Here is a 27,546-nt window from a genome sequence, read left to right on the forward strand (position 1 = left end):
CGTGTGCTACTGGGTATTAGAGGTACTGGTGTGTACAGCAATCTGAACCACCACCTCTGAAGGTCTCGCTGTGTGCTGGTACAACATGCAATGTGTGGTTTTCATGAGCAATAAAAAGGGCGGAAATGATGATTACGTTGATCTGTACTCCAGTTTTCTGTATAGGTTTCAGAACTCTTGGAACCGAGTGATGCAAAACTTTTTTTGATGTGTAACAGACTCCCAATATTATGCTATTTAAGCGAAAACTCTCATCTTTTCAAGTTTCCCTGTGAATTTGGTAACATTGACATAGGTCAAACTGTTCATACTGTTGCTGGTTTGGCCAGAGCACTCATAACATATTAAACAAAGGGAGCTTGAGAAGACAGTCATGGCTAAACATAGCATAGAAAATGGATATAAAATACAATTTAAAAGGAAGAGAGTTTTAGACCAATCATCATCATATTGGGATTCTGTTATAAAAGAAGTGGCCAAAACCAGAATAATCAACAACAGTTTTAACAGAGACCAGAGGTACACACTTATCAGGGTGTGGGGCTGGCTTTGGACATTGAACAAAAGCAAGTATGGAGTCTTGAAGCTTGTGGGGATGCAGGAGCAGCAGTTTCAGACATGTTGTTGGATGCTTGTGCCATCTGATATCACTCGGTCCGACGGCGGGACAAAGCTGGTAGGAACTGCCCAACTTACCTAATGCAAAAGTGTCAATCAGATCCTGTCTGGAAGTTTCAGACACTGGATTTAATCTATATAAGCAGAAAACTATGCCAACCCTGGGAGTCAATGATTTTAACTCGTGATGCAATGGCAAAGACAGCTACAGAATGCTCGAGTGTGTATATTGGAAGTGACATGGCTTTCAAACCGAGAAGATTTTATTGAAGCATGCCACTGTGAAAAACTCCAAGGACCCTATTTGATTTTATTTCATAATTTAGGTGAACATTCCTATTTTCCATAGGTTTTTCAAGTAGTTTCTCCTATATTATTTGAATTTTATATAAATTTACATGTAGTTTCTCCTGTATTGTTTGAAGTTTATATAAATTAGCAGTCCTGAAACATTTGTTGTTTAGTTTGTTCGCCAATTCAGATATTATGTTTGAGATCAATTGGACAGTTATAGTCTCATTGTGATATTAATTACCAGAATATCTTTTAATTGTTGTGTTTGGTTCATCTTCTCTCTTAATAACCTTGACTGGTCTTCTTATTTCTAGGAATGCTTATAGCCACCTTGAATCTAGTCTTCTGAGGCAGTTGCTGAATTCAGAAGGCTTGTCCCAATCTTGGACTGATATTATACTTCCTCTCATTTCACGAATTGTAGACATGGTAAAACCTGATACTAAGAATGATATTGACAATATGGATATAAGACAGTAAGTATCTTAATGTGAACAGTTTTTCTCTTTTCTTCCTTTGGCTAACCGTGTTCTGAAAACCATTGAATATAAATGGAATGATTATACTTCCTGCTCAGTGGGAACACAAAAAACAAAATTATGCTATAGTGTGAGTTTTCATTTTTATTGTTTGAGACAAAAAAAGGCACAACAGAAGTGCATTGGGAAGTGTGGAAGATAATAACAGAAAAAGAAAAGCCACTATGAACCCATGCCCTTGACTAACTTTTGTATTATCAGAAAAAAGACTGAGCACAGGTGCACCATAAAAACAAAACAGACACAGGACCAGTTATGTTTATACAAAACTGATGATTTTTTTCAGGTATTTTTTCCTTTCTGTTACTCTAAAAAGCCATAAAAAGGAATTTTTGTGAAACCCTCTATTAATGAACTACTTTTAAGAAATTACTTTCTTTATAAAATATTTCTCTTCACAGCTTTTAACTGTTCCCACTTTAAGAAAGTAATAGATATGAAACAGTGTGAAAATTAAAAGCCAATTTTAACAAAATTTCTAATATGCAAATTTGTGAATCCCTTTGTTTTCAAACACATTATGCTGAATTGCTAACAGAGTAAATGAAAGTAATTAACAATTAATTCCTTTAGTTGAAAGCAAATTACAGTGTTTCAATGAATAATTTTGAAATCTCTGCAAACAAGTTCGCAGATCTGTAGTCGCAAGTCAAGCTATATCTTCGTGTGAAACAACTGCATTTCATTGTCATTGAGATGTGAAGTCCTTACACTTCTTGCTTACTGATGCACATGAATTTGGTCTTTAAATAAGCATACTTCTGGGTAGAAATTAATAAGTGTGTTGATGCCATACAATATAGACTACATGATCTGAAATCATAGACACTGAGTTGTCATCAGCTCCAAGTGCAATAATTAATTTTCCTATGTTTTGTGCACTGATGAAGTGAATTCACCTTTCAGTGGAAGCTGATAATTACTCTTGAAGTTTAAAGCTGTCGAAGCGTTAAAATGTGGATATGGAAAAGTAAGCATTATTATTTTACACCCAGTTTCCTCTGTAGGTTTCACGGCTAGAGAATGGGAATTTCTTGTTGACAGAAACTTAATGGAAGAGTTTGACTGATAAATTCCTCTCACACTTAGAATTACTGTGTGGATTGCTTAAAAAAAATCTTACTCTCTTTTATTCAATTTAAGTTGAGAAAGTGAGACTATGGACATGGAATATGTGAAATATTGGAAGAAAATTGTTTTGTCTTGAGAACATGGTACTACAATCAATTTTAATGCAGATAAAATCAATCAATGGAAAATCCAGGATGGAATGTAACAATACAATTGTTAATGCAGATAAACATTTTATTTTTTCGTGTTACCTACTTCAGGCTCTTCCTCATCACCACCAATGAGCTTTGAGGGGCCACTGATCACCCCTACACTGTACGTTGATGACTTTTGCATTTGGTGCAGCTCCCACTCATTAGCCCCACCTGAATGGCAGCTCCAAGGCACCATCTGATTGTCACTGTGTGGACTCTTTCTCATGGTTTCCAGTCCTCTGCTACAAAAACAAGGGTCAAGCATTTTTGTCATCATACAATGGACTACCTTATCCAGAACTCTACTTGTTTATCCAGCACTTGGAAGTTGTTGCATAGTGATGTTTCTTAGGCTTCCATTTTGATAAGGAGCTGGCTTGGCTGCCTCATATTCATCAACTCAAGATAGTTGCAAGCAAAAGCTTAACGTTCTCTGCTTCCTTGCCCACATGTCTTGGGATGTGAATCTTACCTCTTCAGTTCGGATGGAACCAACTCTTGGTGTCCCATACAATCCCCAGTTGTCAGTTCCCTGATCATCACTCACATCCCATTCTTTTTGCATATGAGTGACATCAGCCTCCTCATACCCACTCTCGAGTTGGTTTACCATTTCCAGTGCATCTCAGAGGCCTCTGCCAGGATCCCTGCCTCTCCTCCCTGGAATGAGTGTCATGTGTTTTCTCATGCACCTCCCCCTCCGCCCCCTCTTGGTTGTTGCCCAAGTCAAAAATTAGGACCGATTGACCTCTAGGTCCTAAAGTCTCTGTCACACCCCATGACCTTTTGGCATCTGTTACATTCAGTTCTTCAGCAGTTTCAGGGTGCTGCTGTCTTTTACACTCACAGTTCTAAAACCATGGATAAGACAGGATATGCCATTAAACCTCTACCATTCAAGAGCACTAGTCATTGGTAGGAAAATTTAGTGTTTTTATGGCAGAACTGATTGCCATTAAAAGAGCCCTTCTCTTTATTAAATGGGTCTCCTTTTACCACATTTTAATATGTAGTTACTTAATAAGCATTCTTCAGAGCACTGACCAATTTTTCTCTTGTCACCCTGTGATCTCTGCTGTTAATGACCCTCTCACTGAGCTTAGTCATACTGACTGCTTGTTTGTCTTTCTCTGTGTCTCAAGTTATGAGGGTATCCCAGGGAATGAAGTGCCCAACCATTTGGCTAGAGGAACGATTACTCACCCACTGTTCACTTTACCAATACCAGATGCAGGTTTGCAGGTGCAAATAAGATCCCTGCTTACTCAGAGATGGAATGACATCTGGTTGGCTACTGTCTCATCTAATAAATTCCGCACTGCCAAGGAGACTGTCACAGGATGGCACTCTTCCTCCTGTTGCTCCTGGAAGGAATCCACTGTCGCATGTCGCTTCCACATTGGTCATACCAGGCTAATCCATGGTTTTATTTTACGTAGTGAGCCTTCCCCACATTATAGTTGTGGAGTATTACAGATGGTAGTTCAGATCCTGGTGGAATCCCACTTCTTCTGGCCCACCATGCTAAGCACAGTCTTCTGAATTCTGTGCTTCACGTATTGGCAGATGATTTGTGGATGATTGAACTGGTTCTCTGTTTCCTCTGTGAAAGTGCTTTTTATTTTCAGGTGTAAAGTTTTAAGCTACATTTGAGGCAGGGATGGGGTGGGTGGGTTGGGGCGTCTCCCACTGCATGCTGGTTCTGGGGACCCCTAACCCTACATCCTTTGCCAGCTTCCTGTTTCACCCCTCTCTTACTTCATCTTTTCTCCTTTACTGCCATATACTGTTTTCCATTGTCGAGGTAGCTCTCCATTGAATATATGGTGCTCTTTAATGCCTTAACTACACTGGAACAGATGCAAGATGGCTTTGAGTCGGGCAACTCCCTCTGTACGCAGAGTCTCACGGACATGCACTTGCTGCTTTACCTATTTCTCTCATCTCTCATAATTTTTTTATTACTGATGGTCCAACTGATTTTCATTACATTTTTAGATTTCTCACTTTTACTGTCCTCAATATGCCGACTAGGAGACATTCTTTGCTCTGTAACTGTTTTGCCCTTGGGATTGCAGGGGTTGGATGTGGGGTGGGGCTTTTCTTGCCACTGAATGGAGCCTGGGAGAGCCTTCATCTGCTCCGACCTACGTACCAATCATATCCATACAGTTCTCTATAAAATCTTTCTCAGCTATGGCATTAATATTGCCTTCAGTGCCTCGTTATTACCTCTCCTATGCCCTTTCATCCTCAGACACGTACTTTGTGGACTTCGCTAATTCCGGACAAATTGCCTCTAGATCAATGGACTGATAACCTTGTTGTTTAGTCCCTTAACCCCAATCAGCCAACCTGCAGCCAAGATGGTGTAGTATCATGCAGGCATATTATAGACTTCCCAAAAGAAGCAGTGAAAGAAAAGTGGGATCAAGAAGTGTACATGCAAAAAAGATGAAGAGAGTAGATGATGAATGTGCGAGAAAGGTTGCCTGTATTCTTACATTTAATAAAACAGCACTTGGAAAATGCGTCAAGACAGAATCCATCCATTTAAATGGGAGGTCTCGTATACCCAGTCCAGTGTTCTATGGGTGCCATCATTATAGAACTTCTAGCTTCTCAAGACATAGACTCAAGTTAACACGAAAGCACTGTCAGTGCCATATCAGTTACTCTGAAATCTTCCCTGACAATGAAAATGATATAGAAGTGTCAAACACACAAGAAAATTGTTCGCAAAGTTTAAGAGCTGGCACATCTAATTCTATCTTATGGATCTAATGATTTCACTTTACAACTATGGAATGAGAAGAATGGCTGAGGCAATGCCACAGACTTCTAACTAATCCCCGAACCAAGACAGGATCCCCCCTAATAAAATGGCTTCCATACTACAGAGAAGCAGTGGATCCCAGACACATGTAGAGAAACTGAAACTCCTAGTACAGGGAAGTCCTCTGTTTGTGTGTTTGCAGAAACACATTTTAAACATATTGCCACTTCGATGCTGAAGTGCTGTACCCTCCACTACAGGGATAACCTTATTGGAGAAAAGAACCAGGTGAGGGAGTAGTTGCATACATAAATAATACACACCACTCATTGGTTACTAACTTGCAAGTAGTAGTTGTTATATACAAGCTACAAATATATTCGTGAGTTACTAAGTACTCAAATGTAATTCCATCTATAAGGGGCAGTGAAGTGGAAATGGGGAAGATCAGAAATGTTGAGACCGAAGAAGGAAAGACAACAGCCCCAAAGACTGATATCCTTCTCACCTCCCCACCACACAATCCCTCCCTAAGGGGATGCAGCGCTGGTTGGCCAGAGAATAGTAGTGGGCGTCACTCCTTCAGCGATCACCAGCAGGTTCACAGTCACAGGCTGTGAAACGTGGTCTCAACACCTGCTATTTCAGACCTGTTATGATTATGTGTTCATCAAAGAGATACGTTTGTTCAGAAATTAATGGGTTGCCTTCCTGAAGAAATAATAAACAGCCAGTCAATTGCAAAGTGAAGGGTTTATTTAAACATCTTGACCATGGTTTCAATGTTTATAAAAATGTCATCTTCAAAAGGAAAAGAGTGGCAACCTAAACAGATTTACAGTGAATACATGTTAAGTTAAATACATACAGGAACAATAACAACTCATTACAAATACAAAAATTATTCAAACTAACTGGGTTACATGTTGTAATGGAGGCATGTTGAGATATGGCCAAAATGCATCACTAAAATGTAAAATTTCACCTCCATAATATTAAAAACATTCACAACAACGTGGTCATCATTAAGTAGTGCTTCAACAACATAAGCTAATGCACTAGCATCACGTATGCAACGCATGGGCTGAGAATCATATTGTAAAGAAACAAACTGTTGTTAATTGCTCAAATGCAGATAAAAGTGGTATGAAGATGGGAAGTGAGAGCAGTAAGTCCAACCAATACAATCAGAACACAAGATTGTTTCACTAACTTTATCGTTTAATTGGAGAGATATAAACCCTACTCACCAAGTGGCAGCATAACACACATAAAAGAGGGTCGTAATTAAGCAAGCTTTCGGAGCCAGTGGCTCCTCCTTCAGGCAGAAGGGTTGAAGGTGAAGGAAGAGAGTGAATGAAAAGAACTGGAAAAGTCCAGGAAAATGGGTAGATTTCGGGAAAGTTTCCGAGAACTGTGGGTCAGGGGAGACTTATCACATGGGATGAGAAGGAAAGACTGATTGTTGGGGACTGCGTTGGACAAGATTTGAAAACCTGAGAGCTTAATGGGGAAAGACAGGGTAATACGCAAGACAAAGATTATTGCTTAAACACCAAGCATAAATTAATAAGAGTGAAAAGCTAAGTGCATTGTATGTAATAGAAGTGGGAGGGGGAAAGAAAAGATAAGAAATGAAAGATGTAGAAAACTAAAATAGAGTGAATAAAGGAGTAGAAATGCTAAGACAGAAGAAATTAATGTAAATGTAGGCAAGGTGGATGGTGAGAACTAACGACATGTTGTAGCACTAGTTCCCACCTGTTGAGTTCGAGAAGCTGGTGTCGGCCATTCATCCTAACTGATAATTTGGTGGTAGTAATGACAATGTAAAAGGCCGAACAGTGTTTACATAACAGCTGGTATATTTTGTGTCATTTCACAGATGGTTCTCCCTTTGATAGTATATGTTTTGCCGAAAGAAGGTGCCACTGGCTCAGAAAGCTTGCCTTCAAATTACATAATATTATCAAAAATTTTAGTTTCATTAACTTTGGTGATTATAAAATTAGACATAATGATTGCTCGAACTATTACATAGGTCAGACTAGAAACCTTTAAAAGTAAGTTATAAAGAGCATCTGCAAAGTAAAGATGGGGAAAATGTGTACAGTTCCACTTTTGCGGAACATGAGCTTCTTCTCTAACACACGCCATGGAGACTAGGAGACTTTGCTGTACAAAAGAATTATTATTTATGTTGCCACATTTCTTTCTCCTTACACCTGACTTTAATAGCCCTTCCAGTTTGCCCTGTACAATAGTTAGGAAAACTGTTACAGTGTGTAGCTGCCTTAGTTTGTAAATGGATATGCTTCAGTTTTTAACGTGTGTACTAAATTTTGCTTCATACTGTTGTTGGTGGAGAAAACCTTACAGCTGTAAGAGAAATTTAGTACACATGCTTTAAAAAATTAAAATAAAATAAACTGAAATAGATTCTTTCATAAGAGAGGCAATTCATGCGTATTTGTTTAATAGAATGTGTTACGAAATTTTAAATAAGCTGTGTGACTACATAGCTGTATTGACAGATGGGTGTAAGCATGGGGACCACCTTAGCAGCTCTGTCATTTTCCCCGATTGTGTCCTCAAGATCCTACTACCTAAAGAATGCACTGTGTATGACGCAGAATTGTACCCTATCTTCAGGACACTGAAACAGGTGAGATGTGTTCATATGGCCAAATTCCTAATCTTTTCAAAATCCCTGGGAGCACTTCATTCTCCACAATGCTTGTGCCCAGCAAATGTAGTAGTCCAGAGTATCCAGGATGCTCTGCTTCACCTACAGAGGCCGAGCATGAAGGCCACATTTTCTGGGTACAAGGGCACAGGGGAATTCCTGGAAACAAGTTGGCAGATTTAGCAGCCAAGGAGTTGCGTAATGAAATGTGGTTCAGTGTACTGCTGCTCCACACACTGTCACCTTGCTGGTGAGGTACAAAACCTTTGGAAGAAAAATGGCTCTTATTCCAGTGAGAGGGACCCTCCAGTATGTGGTGTACAGATCACAGTAGTTATATTCAGAAAAGAGTGCTGTGGCTAATTTACTTGCAGATTTACAATCTATTTTAGGTGAAAATGTGATTAATGTGATATTATTTTAAGATTGTGTGAAATGCCTGATTTGATCCCAAAAATATTAGGAGGGCGTTTCTTATGTGATGTCAGAGTGCTGGCTCATTTATATTTTTTGTAAGTGATCAGCCAGTGATATACCCCTTTGTCATTAGTTTAGCCTCCTACTTGTATTATTTATGTTTTAACAGAAAATGTTATAAGTTAAGATCAGATTTACAGTATCTTAAAAGTTGTGTAACAGTGTGATTGTGCAGATGAAGATGAGAGATGAGGGAAGAGGCAGTGGAATTGTAAGCAATATTGTATTTTACCTCTTTTTGATGTTTCAGACATTTTAACCACATTCATTTCTAATTACAATACATAGGGTTATGATAATGTCATGATTGAGCACAAATGAACCTTCTGCTCCATCTTAGGGGAGTTGTACTTCAAACTGCACCAAAAGACATTATGTTTTGTTGGCCCTGCACCCTGATTTATTGACCTCAATAGTGAATCACAGAGTGATATAGGACAAACAGTAGCTGAGGCAGTTTATTTAACAGCAGTAAAGGATAAGCCCTTCCTAAATCTGATCTACTCTTTTCGTGTAGTGTTGCTGCCATGTAATATTGCCATGAAATCTGGTGCATGAAGTTTGGCATGTAGAATGTAGTTTATTCATCTCATAACGTACAGTTACAAATCAAAGATTTTTGTACTGGAGACACATCAAATTACTTAAAAAAATAAGGTTATAATAATTAATGTATTTTAGCAAGAATTGCTGCATTTTTATGCATGAACAATTTAACAATAACATATATAACACTTCCTGTCATTTTGCAGTTTGCAATACAATTTATACAATATATTAACAATTTATACAATATATTAACAATTTATTATACAATACATAATCTGTATAATTTCTTTTCTTTTCAAATTGCCAAACTCCATATTTAACGGATTTGTGTTATTTAATTTATTGTAAATTTTTAATCCCATGTACAATGGTGTTTGAGCATAAAGTTTTAAATTATGAGAGGGAAGTTTGAAACTGTGTCTGCGACGAGTACTGTAATTGTGGTTGAAATTAAAATTGTCAAGTGAGTTTTGATTTTTATAGATGAAAATTAAAATTTCGTAGATGTACAGAGAAGGAATGTTTAGTATTTTAACTTTATAAATAATGGGTGACATGATGTTCTTTTGTGGACTAAACACGTTTCTTATTATTCTCTTTTGAAGTGGAAGTGGGTGATATGATGATCTTTTTTGGACTAAACACAGGTTTCTTATTATTCTCTTTTGAAGTGTAAGTAATCTCGGGCTGTTCGTAGAGTTTCCCCAGAAAATTATTCCTAATCGAATTATATCTCAAACTAGCTGTGGTAGACTATCTTCCTGGTGTCCATAAGGGTGGAACCAGATAAGACATTCATCGCATAAGCTAGGCTGTTTAGTTTGTTTGATAAGAAGTCTACATGTGCCTTCCTATTTAAATTTTTGTCAAGATTTAGACCTAGAAATTTTACATAACTTACTTCAGTCATTTTCTGATCCCTGTGCACTATTTTTATGGGAGATGCTGACGACGATTTAGCACTGAACTGCACTAATTGTGTTTTTGTGACATGGAGTTTTAATCCATTTTGCTGAAACCATAATCCTAGGTTTCCCATTATATTTTCCACAGTATCATGAATTTGTTCTAAATTGTCATTTTCAGTTAAAACCAAGGTGTCATCAATAACTTTATTGTGATCGCTTCTCAGTTTTGGTTATTGATAACTTGATACCAGTGTCTGAGTTTAATTTGTACACCACAGCACTGAGGATGATCACTATGTGATCAAAAATCGATTCTGCTATCAATAAAACATCAATATTATGGCCAACGCTGACCTTCCTTTTAATTTAACTATAAAAATTTAAGATGAAATGATAATCACTGCTAGAACATGGGCGAACGCATTGCACAACATAGAGGTTAGCATCACTGCCTAGTGTACTGCAGATTGCCAGTTCAAATCTGACCAGTATCACCTATTTATTATTTAGCGTTAGTCATTTCTGGAAGGCTTTCAAAATTTCTTATGTTTGTATGCTCTGGACTATTCTGTGTTTGCATAAATAGCAGCACTCTCCATTAGCTGTACGTTGGTGTTTGTAATAAATTTGCTTTCAGAGCTAAGTTTTGTACTTCATTGATGACCCTGCTTTTGGATTTGGATTTGAGTGTGATTATGACTTGGCATTGTTTGGTGGAGATGCTGGGTACTTCAGAAAATCTACATCGCTCTGGCTCCAATTAGGCAGTGTAGAAGCCATGCACCTACATGGACAGGAACCAGAATACACACAGTACATTCCCAAGCACCATATTTTCAGGATAACAATGACTTTCAAAACCAGCAAGAAAGTCGGCTGCACATCAGGCACCCATCAGGGTATTCCAGGGATACTGGTCAAGATCCGATGAAATGGCTGATAGGAATAAAACAGATTTGCCAAATACGTATACAACAGATGGGATGAAATGATGCATTTGGCAAATGTGTACTTTTGCTGATGACACAGCCCAGCAGTGGTTCAAGAACAATGAAGGAAAGCTCAACATTTGGGACCAATTGTAGGACAAAATAAATAAAATGTTTGATAACAATGAGCAACAAGTCTGCTTAGTGGTAAAACAATTGAAGAACAGGGCCCAACATCATGGAGCAATGATGAAATCCTACATACAGATGGTTTTGGCACTCTGCCACATTGTGAATCTGAATATTGCAGGAGCCGGCTAGTGTAGCAAAGAAATGTGACAGAAAACAGACAGGCAAAATAAGTGTGACCTACTCCCAAATGTACTCCCTACGGTAGTTTGGAAGACCACCGCAACCTCACCTATCTCATATGCCAGGTAATGAGAGAAGAGTTACTGCTCTTTTTTCAGCAAGAACTGTTGAACTAAGTGAACAAGAGAGAGCAGTCATGAATGTCAACTGTATACTTCAGGAGGTAATGGAGGATGTTGAAGAAGGAAAGTGTATTTTGATTTTTAGCACTAATCTCTGCCATCAGTTGAACATGCCAGGCATAATGAATTTGGCCTTATGCTGCAGCCACTAAACACAACTCAGATCTGTATGATGACTGCAACCTGTAGCATGACTGCAAATGTTGTGTGTTCCACAAGGGAACTCTCACAGAGCCAATAGAAGTAACAACAGTAGTCCGATAGGGTTGTATTTTGTCACCAGCACTTTTTCTACTTGTCCTTGACTCAGCTATGGGTTCACAGCAGGCAGGAGATGAGGAATCAATGGGGAATCATTGAATGTCTGGAGGATCTAAATTTCGCAGACAGCATAGTTTCATTTGCTCAAAGGGTGACATTTATGAACTCTAAATTAAAGTCACAAAAAAAGGGCAGAGATTGCTGACCTCAAGATAAATATAGGTAAAACAAAGGAAATCAGAATAAATTCTGAGAACATGGGAGTGTCAGTGTTGATTCATCCCTGGTGACAGAAGGCGGTGGAGCCAGAGATAATGTAAAGACCTACATAAACAAAAGTAAATGCTGGCTTCTTATAGCTGCAACCATTAAGGAGAAAAGAAACAGCACATGCAAAAGTAAAATTCATTTTTTTAATACAAAAACGAAGGCGGTCTTTCTAAGTACCAGTGAAACTTGGGAATTAGACAAGACTACATAATGAATATCTGGTGACCAGAAAAAATAAGTAACGAGGATCTCTGGAGAGAAACAAACTAGATACCTGTAGAAGAACAGATTTGTGAAAGAAAGTCCCGGATGGAGCAGTCATGAAGAAGATATTGGAATGGAATCCCCAAGGAACAAGCAAGAGGGACAGACCTAGAGGTACATGAAGAGGGATAGTGGAAGGGGAAGTGAGGAGAGGTGGTAAGACCAGGTGGAATTAATGGAAAATTCTAAAGACAGAGGTGGGTGGCGAGTTCTCTTGGATGATCTATGCCCTATAGAGGCCATAGGAATTAAGTCAGTTAATTCATAATACCTGTCAGTCTCTGTGGGTTCAAAGTTATGTGGTTTGGACTGTATAACTCTCCAGTCATTTTTGAATGTATGTTAGGCAACCTACTTCTCTGTCTTAATTGGATGACATACCTTTGCTATCTGGATCACATTGTCCATTTTTTGAAGACATTTTAAGAACATCTAAGTTACCAGACAACCATGTTGAAGTGTGCTCAGACTGCAGCCTCCATCTGAAACCAGAAAAGTGCCTCATCGTCACCTAAGAAATAAAAATTTTAGGGCATCTAGTGAATGGCAGTGGAATCTTCCTGATACAGGAAAAATAAGAGCAGTCACAGATTTTCTGACTCATGGGCACATTCGTGATGTGAGAAATTTTCTTGGACTATGGTAGTACTGTCAGCAATTCATATTGGAGTTATGTACTGAGGCATGACCCATGAAGTAACTACTGGAACATGAAATAGAGATCTTTCCTTGTCCTTAAGCAGATGCTAACATCTTCTCCAGTCCTAGCATTGTATGACCAGAATGTGAGATAGAACTTCACACCGGTGCTAGTGATTATGGTGTAGGTACAGTTCTAGTGCAGATTCAGTAAGAGGCTTAAAAAGTGATAGCTTCCATCCATAATTATTTGGCAAACCATTCATGTTTGTGATGCGTCACCATTCTCTATTATATCTGACCAGCTTTAAGGATCAGTTGGGTCTACTAGTGTCACCAGCACTGGGGCTTCAGAGTACATTGTCACAGTGTTAAACAAAGGAAGACCAAAACACAAGGATGTCAACTGCTGTTCACGGAATCCCTTGGCAGAACTCAGCAGTTTCGATGAAATCTGTTGTCATAGCATGAAATATCATTGCTGCCAAACAGAGAGGATACAGCACTGCAGAAAGCCGTGGAAGCCTTGAAGGAGGTGAAACCAACCAAAGAAGAATTCCAGTTAATAAAAATAGAACATATGTAAGAAGAACTTTGATCCAGCAGGGTGAGAATGGTTGCCCGTCACCCCTGCTCATCTGCAGCCAGCTATCCTGAGGTATTTCCGTGCCAATTGTACATCTGGTCATCTGGGATCCATGAATACTCTTGACAGACAGAATCAGATGAGCTAACAGTGGTCAAGTTTCTAAAGATCCATTAGACACTATGTGAGCCACTGCAAGGAATGCCAATGACAGAAGTATGTGCAGCACTTACCTTCAGAGTATCTGGTACCAACCCCAGCTGCAGCAGTGCTATTACACTGAACTGGAATCGACCTCTTGGTAAGGTACCCAAAGTTGAAAAATAGTATCAATGGATAAGAGCATCAGGAAAAGCTAGATGTAGAATACCAGCTCACAAGCGTCGTGAATCGTAGTGCCAAGGTTATCCAGGTGACAGGGAACGTAGGTACCTTGTGCAGAGACTTAGATGAACAAAGTCAGATACTTGTATTAGGAGCAACAGGAAACAGCATGGTTAGCAATTAAAGGAGACCTGAAGAAAATAGCAGCAACAGCACACATTTGTGTGGGGTTTCAAAAGTTCAAATGGCTCTGAGCACTATGGGACTTAACATCTATGGTCATCAGTCCCCTAGAACTTAGAACTACTTAAACCTAACTAACCTAAGGACATCACACAACACCCAGTCATCACGAGACAGAGAAAATCCCTGACCCCGCCGGGAATCGAACCCGGGTGTGGGAAGCGAGAACGCTACCGCACGACCATGAGCTGCGGACTTTGTGTGGGGTTTGTGGAGGTCCTGGAGCACATGATCAGCCTTGGGTTAACACAGCTGTCAGAGCTGAGAAGGTTGCTGTTGACAGAAACAAAGTCCTATCTCAGTGCTGTACCTGTTGCTTCAGTTGGGGGATGGAGGTAAGCATTTCTTGGCCTGCACCTGAATAGGAGTGGTAAGGATAGATACGCTGAACATTATGAAGAAACTTTAAGGAGGCTCACAAGACCAAATCCTTGTGACTACAGGAGTCAGAGGGGCACACCTTTTAGGTTTGAGTCAAGTTGTAGACAGTCTTGGGAGAAATTAGAGCAGAAAAGGACCAATAATATGTGTAACAGTTTCCAGAAAAGTAAAATTGTTTCGTTCACAACATTAGTAGGCTGAAAAAGAAGGTAGATTAGCTTCTTGTGTATCCTGAAGATTTGAAATGTTTTGAAGTTATAGGTGTTCTTTGCCTCTCTGAATGCCGTATAACCATAGGGATGAAAAGATAAATACAAGAGATCATAGATAGCATCATTTTCAGTAGAGTGTACATAGAAAAAGGAGGAGTTGTAACATGTGTAAAAGTTGGACGCAAAGTCAAAAATGTTGAAACAAGCATTTTTTATCTAGATCCAAAGCTGGATGCTTGTGCGTGACAGTTGTTACTGCAGAATACTCCTCTTGTAATTGTAACAATCTGCTGATTCCTTCTAGAAATATTCATCTATTTATGAGAAATCTAGATGCATTATGGAGCTATCTGTCAGACAAAAACAATAAGTAGTTTGTAGAGATTTCAGTTTAGATTTCATAAAAAAAATCTGACAGAAAAAATGAACTGAAATCATTTGGCTGTTTCAGTCTGATTTCATGACGTTTCATTTCACAGTGGTAATTTTTCCAGTGATGTTGTAGCAAGATAGTGGGTCTCTGATTGATAACACCTTTATAGACAGTGCTCAGGCTGAAACAGTTAATGTGTTCCCAATTATTAATGGGCTATTGAACTGCAATGCGTAGTTAATGAAAATAAACAGTGTGCAGCCTGCAGCTTAGAGAAATGTTCATATGAAGTAGTGAGGCTTACTAATGAGAGCAGGTTACAACCATTTAAGACTAAATTAAAAGAGTGGTATGAAATGTGGTATATATAGAAAGAGATGCCAATGTCAAATTTAGTTTATCACATAGCGCATTTGTCTAAATATTTGAAAGAAGCTTTCCAAAAAAAAAAAAAAAAAAAAAAAAAAAAGGAGCCACGCGTAACTAAGAGAATTAAAATGTTTTGTAAGAGGAGAGGGAAATTTATATAGAGGCCAGAAAAATCATTAAAATGTCCAGAAATATGTATGCCCTGCAGTTAATACTGCAGAGAATAAGATTAAAAATAAATGGAATACTGTGAATGGGGGACAGGACAGTCAGTGTACAAGATACCGCAATAATTAAACTAAATGACAATTTTGTGACTGATAGTGCACAGGTTGCAAGTATTTTTAACAATCAGTTTCCAAATGTAGCTGCAAGAAAGAATTAAATGATTCTGTTAAAGGAAGGGAATATATTAAAATGCCATTCTACAAAACTTTAAGCAGTATTATTGGAAGTAGCACCAAACATTCACTGAATTTAATAGAACTATAAAAATTCTCAGAAACAAAATCTCATGTGGTGTGGGCTGAGCTTCAAAGAGAATTTTGAAAAGCTATTCCAACTTAATAAGCAATGTCTTTAGTGATACGTGTAATGGATCACTGGCACAGGGAATTTTTCCAGACAGATTAACATTTGAAATTGTCAAATTTCTTTATAAGAAAGTTGACAAGAAAGACTTAATTGTTGTCCAGTTTTCTTACAGATGTCTTTTTCCAAAATATTCAAGGAAAAACAATATGGGATTGTGGGTCCACCTTCATGCAAAACACTTGTGTTATTTATTTATTTATTCATTCCCAAACTAGTTTCAGCGACAAATATCATCATCAGCGGGTTCTTTTATTCTTATTTACTATACGTCACAGCATGGTTTTACAATTGTTACCAAGGAAGTAATGTACTTGAGAGTATCTCACATTTTAGAACAAACAGTTTACTTAGCACATCACACTTTTTGGATTCCAGAAGGGTTGCTCAACTGAGAGTTCTATATATACATTCAGTCATCACCCTTAAATAATATAATATTGAAAGTTTCAATTTTTGGGGATCTTTCTGAAGTGCCGTACACAGTTATGTGTAGAGCATGTTTCTCTCTTAGAGAAATTTGATGTTTATATAATTAATGATTTCACACACAACTAGTTTGAGTGGTATTTAATAAACAGAATGCAAAAAGTTGCACTGAATTATTTAAACAATATTAGGGGTCTCTCGGGGTTTCAGTTTTGTGTCCACTCCTATTCCTCAAGCAGAATTAGTACTTTTGCAGATGATACTAGTTTCATAGTAAATCCTATTAGAGAGAAAACAATGGAAGAGAATGTTAATGGTTTTTTCCAAAGAGTTATTAAGTGGTTTTTCAAAAATTTTGATAAAACACTTTTGTACAACAAATAGTCATACCAACAGTTGGTGTATCACATGAACAGGAGACAGTAAACTTTGTAGAATTTTCCAAACTTTTGGGTGTACATATTGATGGAAATTTGAACCGCAAGAGGCATATTACTAAGCTGTTCAAACAGTTAGGTTCAGATACTTTTGCTTTTTGTATGTCTGCTAGTCTTGGAAACATACATACCAACTTCCTGATATATTTTGCTTATTTTCACCCAATAACCTCTCATGGAATAATTTTTTGGGGTAATTTGTCACATTGAAAGAAAATACTAATTGCACGAATTTGAGTTGTAAGGATAATATGTGTTGTTCATCTGTGGTCATCATGTTGGCAGAAAATTAGACTTTTGAAATGCGCCATCATAATATGTATATTCACTAATACAATTTGTCACAAATAATCCAGCACAATTTGAGGAAAAATGATTTTCATTACCCATTATTAAAGCTATCAGTGGTGCAGAAAAGAGTTCAATATGTAACAACAAAAGTTTTTGCTCACTTGTCTGCTAACATAGGAGGGTCGTTCAGTAAGTAGTGCTCCACATTTTTTTTAAAGAGCCAGACAAACTTCCTTGTTGGTGCTTCACATTTGATGTTTGTTCTGTGTGCCGGTGAAGTTTCGAAACGTTCTTGCAGATGGCAGAGCCATAGTACATATTAGTTCCCATAAGAAAAGTTTTATAGACTTTTTATCATATTTTCTCTCTGTAATAAATTTAAAAAAATTGTTGTTAACTGTAATTTTCTGTGTATAAAAATCAATATGAATCTAAAGATTGTACCAACTTCATACTAATGGCACTAGTATTCTTAAAACTGATTTGTTTACACATGTGATGTAAGCATCAGTTTATATGTAGTGATGATATACAGTGATACCTTCAGCACAGTTCAAGGAATGAAAATTTTGGTATTGTACTCTGAAATAAACTTTATTATCCTAGATACGTGCTTTAATTAATGGTGATATCCTACACATGCATGAGCTGGCCTTACATTGCTACTTGGACTCGTCTGCAAAACACTTTTTTCTTGTCATTGTATGGCATATACAAGGGCTTATGTATGTATGAAGGACTCAGGTTCTTCCATGTGCCTGCTCAGCCCAAGTAACCCTCAGCTGTTTGATTCCATCTTCAAGTAAACTTTCTCTCATCTGTCATCCACGTCACAGCAGCTGGTTATGTAATAATTCACAAATTTAGGATGTTGCATCCATTACTCTCTAGTTGTGCACTCACACTGTGCTGAATGACACACAAAGCAGCCTCTGTCTCTTTTGACAGCAGCAATGAGACTAATGCCTTGGCAACTATAATAATGACAAGATATGTCTATACCTCTTTACAACAAGACCTGTATACACCTCTTTACAACTATATGACAATATATACACCAATTAACATTCATCCTATATACAGTGTGTTCATTTTAACTGAAGATATTGAAATATTTCGGAAACTACACATCAGATTAAAAAAAAGATATAATGCCAATTTGTTTGTCTCAGAGGGGAACATCCAACAATACCACACTCAACCTGTCACTCCACTCCGTGCCTGGGTGGCGGGATGCAACTTTGCAATCTTCAATGGGAACCCATTTTTTATTGCAGATTATGATCCTGCAGCAAAATCTACACATGTTTTGTCTGAAGCATTTTCTTCATTTTGCCACAGATGGCACTGTAATTGGAGGAATAGAAATGGGTACATAGTCGTAATTAATGACATGCTGCTCAGTGGCCCTTGAATATCCAACAGTATATACGGCTCTACTTCTATGCTGCAAGGGTGTAGGACAGGTCAGTATTTCATAACTTCTAATTGGAAAGCCCATTTGCAACGTTATATTCCTCCTATATATTGAACAGGGGACTGCTTGACACACCACTGTGGCCGTGTAGCAAACTACGACAGGAGCTCATGTACTGTGCAGATGTAGAACAGGTAGCAGCTGTAAACATTATAATACTTTTGCAGTGTTTATTGCCTGCACACTTACCTATCATTTGGAGAACAGATGTGCAAGAATCAATGAATTTTGCAAACACAGAAGAAAAAATTGGACTGATTCTGATGTATGGAGAATGTAAAAGAAATGTTGAGGCTGCTGTTGCCTTGTATGCCAAACATTTTCCAGAGAAAGCTCACTCTCGCACAGTCTTTTAAAACTTTGTGAGCACCTTTATGTCTGATTGCAGTGTATAGACCGGCAAAAGGAAACAAAGCAAACATGTTACAGGGAAAGCTAATCAAATAGCTTTACTAGAAGCAGTGCACTACAACCCATGGATAAGCACCCAGCAATTACACCACAATTCCAGTATGTCCATAAGTAGTATTGTCACAATACTGCATCATCATAAGTATCATCCATACCACGTGTTATTGCATCAAGAACTTCATGGTACTGGGTAGTGTTTTGTAAATGGGCACATCAACAATTGCAAATGACCCCCACTTTCTTTGCCAAGGTATTTTCTGATGAGTCTACATTTACAAACCATGGTAGCATTAACCAGCGTAACTTGCATTACTAGAGTGTAGGCAAAGCCCCATTGATTGCAGCAAGTTGACCATGAACATCCTTGGTCAGTTGAAGTATGGTGTGGCGTCATGGGGAACAAACTCAGTGGTCCGTATTTGAAAGTATGTAAATATCAAACTTTTTTGAACAGGAACTACAGGTGCTAGTGCAGGACGTTGCCCTGGACATTTGACAATGTACTGTTTGGTGGTGATAACTTGACAATTTTCTAGTGCTGCTAGAAGCAAGGAAAATCAGAACTACTTGAAAGATATTCATTTATTTCCAAGTGCTGCCAACGTTAAGCTGCCTCTTAGACGTAAACTATTATGAAAGGCCTGCGTGCACTAGCAAATAACATCTGTAAGCACTTGCTGAGATTTTTGCACTAGAACAAAAACTTACTCAAGTTTACTTCTTCAAGTCACTGGGGCAGGCTTAGTTCAGGAACTTGCTGCAAGTACTTGTTGCAGAAGAGCAGTATTTCTCAAAAATCAGATCAGTAGTCACTGTCATTGCATTATTATTAATGAATAAAAATTGCAACAAGACACAAAAATAAATAAATAGAAAAAAATGTTAGAGGAGTACATATTGATTTTTGCCTTGAAACACTATTCAATTAATCAGAAGACTTACCTGTATTAAAAACTTTCAAGATGTCGTATGCAAATTTCAAATGTTTTCTGTCTTTGTATAATCAACTATCCAATAACAGGAAACAAAAATGTGGTGTGGTGTCTCACCATGAGACTGCCTTTTAATTACTCTTCAATTTTTGCAAGCAGTTTTTATTACTTTTATCACAAATGTAGTACATTTATGTTTAAGGTACCATAAAAAAAATTCTGCTAAAATTTAAAGACATCTGTACTGCCATTCTATTTTGCCTTCTGGTGAAACAAATTGACTGGTTAATACATTTCACACTTCATTGACTGGTGGTGCCAGTTATATGTGTTTAGGGACTCCAGTGGTACATTTGTTTTGACCCATCTGTCTTTGCACCATTCTCCTTTTCAACACTGATATTTTTGCGCTGGTACTGAACACACACAACCTCTATAAGTTTGAGAAAAACTTCCATGAAATGACAAATGTGGCAAGTATTTGCAACAAGATGCAAGAAACTAGAACAAATTTTAGCCCTGCAGCGGTGTGTGTGCTGATTTGAAGCTTTCTGACAAATTAAAACTTTGTGTCATATCAAGACTCGAACCTACGAACCCAGTCTGGCACACACTTTTAATTTGCCAGAAAATTTCATGCAAAAACTATTTCCACTAACCTGCAAACTTCTATAAGTTGTTGAAACAAAGTAACTTCGATGAGAGGGGAGAGGGGGGGGTATGCAGATATGATGGTTCCTATTATTCCACCCAATTATGTGATTGTATAAATAGTGCACCATAGCACAGCAAGAAGTTCAACAGGATGCTTAATAAATGTGATTTTAGGATTATGATGTTAGAGTGGTTGTGAGTTAAATGAATAAATTGCAACGACTCAATTAGGAAGGCTGAACTATTATGTAAAGTAAAGGAAAACAAACCAGCTGCCAGAATGAACATCATGGTTAAAAACTATGAGAGCAGAGGCTACAAAATAGTCCCTTTACGACTGTACAACTGCGATCTAAATCCAAAAGAACTGGCACGAGCCAAAATGAAACACAATTTCAGTGAGAAAAATGTTACTGATGCCATGTCAAAAGAAAGATTGCAGAATCTCATGAATGCTGCTTTCCTTTCAGATTGTGCACTGGACTGGCAATGTTATTGCAGGAAAAGTGCAGCAGCTAGAGCAAGAGTTTTGGACATGAAATGGAATAATGGCAATGGCTATTGATGAAGTTATCATCAGTATCACTCTCTCTAGTGATGGCGATGATGATGATGATGATGACAATGTAATCGTTATTTCAGTCACAGTTAATTACACTTGGTAGACATTACTGCTGTGCTATGTTTAATAAATGTAGTGTGCAAACAGATTCCAAAAATCAGTTTTTGATTTTTGATTCCTAGTGTAATAAATTGCACATTGATCAACTTTCATTTTTCATTATTTGTGATGAATGAATAATACAGAAGTCACAAGTAAAACTCACGAACATGAATGTGTCCACAAATCAGGTGATTTCCTATCCAACGGAAGTGCCACTTAAGCGGACAATATTTCTGCGAATGTCACCTCCGATTTCGTCTTAAGCACAGTTCGCAGGTAGTGGTGCCAGCACTGTTACAAGCAACAGACTCTACCTTCCCCTCACTACTCCTCTCCCCTCAGCATGTGTTATGCGGGGGCACTGCCCTTCCCGACAGCCACCGCACCAGTTGTCAATTTATTGTGGACAAGTGTTATATGGCTCGAGCATGACAGTTGCCCGGCGCATTACACAATTGAAACACATGAGGTATTAGACTGTGTTTACACTTGTTGGTCGACCGGCAGATGTTACCGTATTAATTGGCCTGCTAGGTCACTGGGTTTGACGTTGCTGGATTTCTTTTTGTCAGTATATTTAAATGATACGGTGTACCAGCAAGTACCAACATGCTGTAAAGACGTAGTCGACTGAATCAGAAATGCCTGCGCTGACATTCCTGCAGATTTGCTTCTCTGCTGTGTATGGTCATTTGAAAAGTGGAACACTTTTATATTGAAGTTGGCAGTACTATATTTATGTTTGAACACCTATTCTAATTGGAAAAGTACAGTAGCATTCACCTGTAGCCATGGCCACAGTAACCTGCCAAGTAGTCCTCTGTTCATTGTGTTGGAGGAATACACTGTTGCGAATGGCGTTTCCAATTAGAAGTTATGATATACTGGCCTGTCTTACGCTCGCATGGAGGTGGAGACCCACATGCCATTGGATGTTCAAGAGCCATTGAGTTTGTTGTTGTTGTTGTGGTCTTCAGTCCTGAGCCTGGTTTGATGCAGCTCTCCATGCTACTCTATCCTGTGCAAGCTTCTTCATCTCCCAGTACCTACTGCAACCTACATCCTTCTGAATCTGCTTAGTGTATTCATCTCTTGGTCTCCCTCTACGATTTTTACCCTCCACACTGCCCTCCAATGCTAAATTTGTGATCCCTTGATGCCTCAAAACATGTCCTACCAACCGATCCCTTCTTCTAGTCAAGTTGTGCCACAAACTTCTCTTCTCCCCAATCCTATTCAACACCTCCTCATTAGTTATGTGATCTACCCATCTAATCTTCAGCATTCTTCTGTAGCACCACATTTCGAAAGCTTCTATTCTCTTCTTGTCCAAACTAGTTATCGTCCATGTTTCACTTCCATACATCGCTACACTCCATACAAATACTTTCAGAAACGACTTCCTGATGCTTAAATCTTTACTCGACGTTAACAAATTTCTCTTCTTCAGAAACGATTTCCTTGTCATTGCTAGTCTACATATTATATCCTCTCTACTTCGACCATCATCAGTTATTCTACTCCCTAAATAGCAAAACTCCTTTACTACTTTAAGTGTCTCATTTCCTAATCTAATTCCCTCGTTTTGCTTTTGTTGATGTTCATCTTATATCCTCCTTTCAAGACACTGTCCATTCCGTTCAACTGCTCTTCCAAGTCCTTTGCTGTCTCTGACAGAATTACAATGTCATCGGCGAACCTCAAAGTTTTTATTTCTTCTCCATGGATTTTAATACCTACTCCGAATTTTTCTTTTGTTTCCTTTACTGCTCGCTCAATATACAGATTGAATAACATCGGGGAGAGGCTACAATCCTGTCTCACTCCTTTCCCAACCACTGCTTCCCTTTCATGCCCCTCGACTCTTATAACTGCCATCTGGTTTCTGTACAAATTGTAAATAGCCTTTCGCTCCCTGTGTTTTACCCCTACCACCTTCAGAATTTGAAAGAGAGTATTCCAATCAACATTGTCAAAAGCTTTCTCTAAGTCTACAAATGCTAGAAACGTAGGTTTGCCTTTCCTTAACCTTTCTTCTAAGATAAGTCGTAAGGTTAGTATTGCCTCACGTGTTCCAACATTTCTGCGGAATCCAAACTGATCTTCCCCAAGGTCCGCTTCTACCAGTTTTTCCATTCGTCTGTAAAGAATTCGCGTTAGTATTTTACAGCTGTGACTTATTAAACTGATAGTTCGGTAATTTTCACATCTGTCAACACCTGCTTTCTTTGGGATTGGAATTATTATATTCTTCTTGAAGTCTGAGGGTATTTCGTCTGTCTCATACATCTTGCACACCAGATGGTAGAGTTTTGTCATGACTGGCTCTCCCAAGGCCATCAGTAGTTCTAATGGAATGTTGTCTACTCCCGGGGCCTTGTTTCGACTCAGATCTTTCAGTGCTCTGTCAAACTCTTCACGCAGTATCTTATCTCCCATTTCGTCTTCATCTACATCCTCTTCCATTTCCATAATATTGTACTCAAGCACATCGCCCTTGTATAAACCCTCTATATACTCCTTCCACCTTTCTGCCTTCCCTTCTTTGCTTAGAACTGGGTTTCCATCTGAGTTCTTGATATTCATACAAGTGGTTCTCTTCTCTCCAAAGGTCTCTTTAATTTTCCTGTAGGCAGTATCTATCTTACCCCTAGTGAGACAAGCCTCTACATCCTTACATTTGTCCTCTAGCCATCCCTGCTTAGCCATTTTGCACTTCCTGTCAATCTCATTTTTGAGACGTTTGTATTCCTTTTTGCCTGCTTCATTTACTGCATTTTTATATTTTCTCCTTTCATCAATTAAATTCAATATTTCTTCTGTTACCCAAGGATTTCTATTAGCCCTCGTCTTTTTACCTACTTGATCGTCTGCTGCCTTCACTACTTCATCCCTCAGAGCTACCCATTCTTCTTCTACTGTATTTCTTTCCCCCCATTCCTGTCAATTGTTCTCGTATGCTCTCCCTGAAACTCTCTACAACCTCTGGTTCTTTCAGTTTATCCAGGTCCCAACTCCTTAAATTCCCACTTTTTTGCAGTTTCCTCAGTTTCAGTCTGCGGTTCATAACCAATCGATTGTGGTCAGAATCCACATCTGCCCCTGGAAATGTCTTACAATTTAAAACCTGGTTCCTAAATCTCTGTCTTACCATTATATAATCTATCTGATACCTTTTAGTATCTCCAGGATTCTTCCATGTATACAACCTTCTTTTATGATTCTTGAACCAAGTGTTAGCTATGATTAAGTCATGCTCTGTGCAAAATTCTACAAGGCGGCTTCCTCTTTCATTTCTTCCCCCCCAATCCATATTCTCCTACTATGTTTCCTTCTCTCCCTTTTACTACTGATGAATTCCAGTCACCCATGACTATTAAATTTTCGTCTCCCTTCACTACCTGAATAATTTCTTTTATCTCGTCATACATTTCATCAATTTCTTCATCATCTGCAGAGCTAGTTGGCATATAAACTTGTACTACTGTAGTAGGCATGGGCTTTGTGTCTATCTTGGACACAATAATGCGTTCACTATGCTGTTCGTAGTAGCTAACCCGCACTCCTATTTTTTTATTCATTATTAAACCTACTCCTGCATTACCCCTATTTGATTTTGTATTTATAACCCTGTATTCACCTGACCAAAAGTCTTGTTCTTCCTGCCACCGAACTTCACTAATTTCCACTATATCTAACTTTAACCTATCCATTTCCCTTTTTAAATTTTCTAACCTACCTGTCCGATTAAGGGATCTGACATTCCACACTCCGATCCGTAGAATGCCAGTTTTCTTTCCCCTGATAACGACGTCCTCTTGAGTAGTCCGCGCCCGGAGATCCGAATGGGGGACTATTTTACCTTAAATGAAACAACAAGTTTACTGTTACCAGTCACCGTTTTATTTTTTCCACTACGCGTTTCGAAGGTTTAAACCTCCATCATCGGGTGGATTTACATTAGTTAGTATTACATATGTGTGTATGTTGTGTTACGACATTTGGAGGAACTTGTTCCTCCAAATGTCATAACACAACATACACACATATGTAATACTAACTAATGTACACTCCTGGAAATGGAAAAAAGAACACATTGACACCGGTGTGTCAGACCCACCATACTTGCTCCGGACACTGCGAGAGGGCTGTACAAGCAATGATCACACGCACGGCACAGCGGACACACCAGGAACCGCGGTGTTGGCCGTCGAATGGCGCTAGCTGCGCAGCATTTGTGCACCGCCGCCGTCAGTGTCAGCCAGTTTGCCATGGCATACGGAGCTCCATCGCAGTCTTTAACACTGGTAGCATGCCGCGACAGCGTGGACGTGAACCGTATGTGCAGTTGACAGACTTTGAGCGAGGGCGTATAGTGGGCATGCGGGAGGCCGGGTGGACGTACCGCCGAATTGCTCAACACGTGGGGCGTGAGGTCTCCACAGTACATCGATGTTGTCGCCAGTGGTCGGCGGAAGGTGCACGTGCCCGTCGACCTGGGACCGGACCGCAGCGACGCACGGATGCACGCCAAGACCGTAGGATCCTACGCAGTGCCGTAGGGGACCGCACCGCCACTTCCCAGCAAATTAGGGACACTGTTGCTCCTGGGGTATCGGCGAGGACCATTTGCAACCGTCTCCATGAAGCTGGGCTACGGTCCCGCACACCGTTAGGCCGTCTTCCGCTCACGCCCCAACATCGTGCAGCCCGCCTCCAGTGGTGTCGCGACAGGCATGAATGGAGGGACGAATGGAGACGTGTCGTCTTCAGCGATGAGAGTCGCTTCTGCCTTGGTGCCAATGATGGTCGTATGCGTGTTTGGCGCCGTGCAGGTGAGCGCCACAATCAGGACTGCATACGACCGAGGCACACAGGGCCAACACCCGGCATCATGGTGTGGGGAGCGATCTCCTACACTGGCCGTACACCATTGGTGATCGTTGAGGGGACACTGAATAGTGCACGGTACATCCAAACCGTCATCGAACCCATCGTTCTACCATTCCTAGACCGGCAAGGGAACTTGCTGTTCCAACAGGACAATGCACGTCCGCATGTATCCCGTGCCACCCAACGTGCTCTAGAAGGTGTAAGTCAACTACCCTGGCCAGCAAGATCTCCGGATCTGTCCCCCATTGAGCATGTTTGGGACTGGATGAAGCGTCGTCTCACGCGGTCTGCACGTCCAGCACGAACGCTGGTCCAACTGAGGCGCCAGGTGGAAATGGCATGGCAAGCCGTTCCACAGGACTACATCCAGCATCTCTACGATCGTCTCCATGGAGAATAGCAGCCTGCATTGCTGCGAAAGGTGGATATACACTGTACTGGTGCCGACATTGTGCATGCTCTGTTGCCTGTGTCTATGTGCCTGTGGTTCTGTCAGTGTGATCATGTGATGTATCTGACCCCAGGAATGTGTCAATAAAGTTTCCCCTTCCTGGGACAATGAATTCACGGTGTTCTTATTTCAATTTCCAGGAGTGTAAATCCACCCGATGATGGAGGTTTAAACCTTCGAAACGCGTCGTGGAAAGAATAAAACGGTGACTGGTAACAGTAAACTTGTTGTTTCATTTAATGTCAGTAACAGTCACGGTAAAGCCTAACCCAAAAAAATGTTCGCATTTAAAGACTATTTTACCTCCGGAATATTTTACCCAAGAGGACGCCATCATCATTTAATCATACAGTAAAGCTGCATTTCCTCGGGAAAAATTACGGCTGTAGTTTCCCCTTGCTTTCAGCCGTTCGCAGTACCAGCACAGCAAGGCCGTTTTGGTTAATGTTACAAGGCCAGATCAGTCCATCATCCAGACTGTTGCCCCTGCAACTACTGAAAAGGCTGCTGCCCCTCTTCAGGAACCACATGTTTGTCTGGCCTCTCAACAGATACCCCTCCGTTGTGGCTGCACCTACGGTACGGCCATCTGTATCTCTGAGGCACACAAGCCTCCCCACCAACGGCAAGGTCCATGGTTCATGGGGGGAGCCATTGAGTAGTATGTTGTAAATTATGATTGGGTACAAATTTCTATGCCTCCGAATACAGTGCCATATGTGTTGAAACAAAGAAAATGGTTTGGACAAGATCTACGTAGATTTTGCCATAGAATTGTAATCTGCAATAAAAAACACGAGTTCCCATGGAAGATTTCAAAGTTGCCACCCACCATCCACACACGGGGTGAGGGGGGAAA

General features: G+C 39.5%; 1 protein-coding gene across 1 annotated transcript in view; it reads left to right on the forward strand.

Moving 5' to 3' along the window:
- Positions 1-27,546, forward strand: part of LOC124788540 (1-phosphatidylinositol 3-phosphate 5-kinase) — a 407,657-nt gene that overhangs the window by 117,541 nt on the left and 262,570 nt on the right. The window contains exon 10 of the mRNA XM_047255810.1: positions 1,227-1,388. Within this exon, the coding sequence (XP_047111766.1) occupies positions 1,227-1,388 (162 nt within the window). The remainder of the gene's footprint in view (positions 1-1,226; positions 1,389-27,546) is intronic.

Source organism: Schistocerca piceifrons, chromosome 3 (assembly GCF_021461385.2).
Source record: "Schistocerca piceifrons isolate TAMUIC-IGC-003096 chromosome 3, iqSchPice1.1, whole genome shotgun sequence".
Classification (NCBI taxonomy): Eukaryota; Metazoa; Arthropoda; class Insecta; order Orthoptera; family Acrididae; genus Schistocerca; species Schistocerca piceifrons.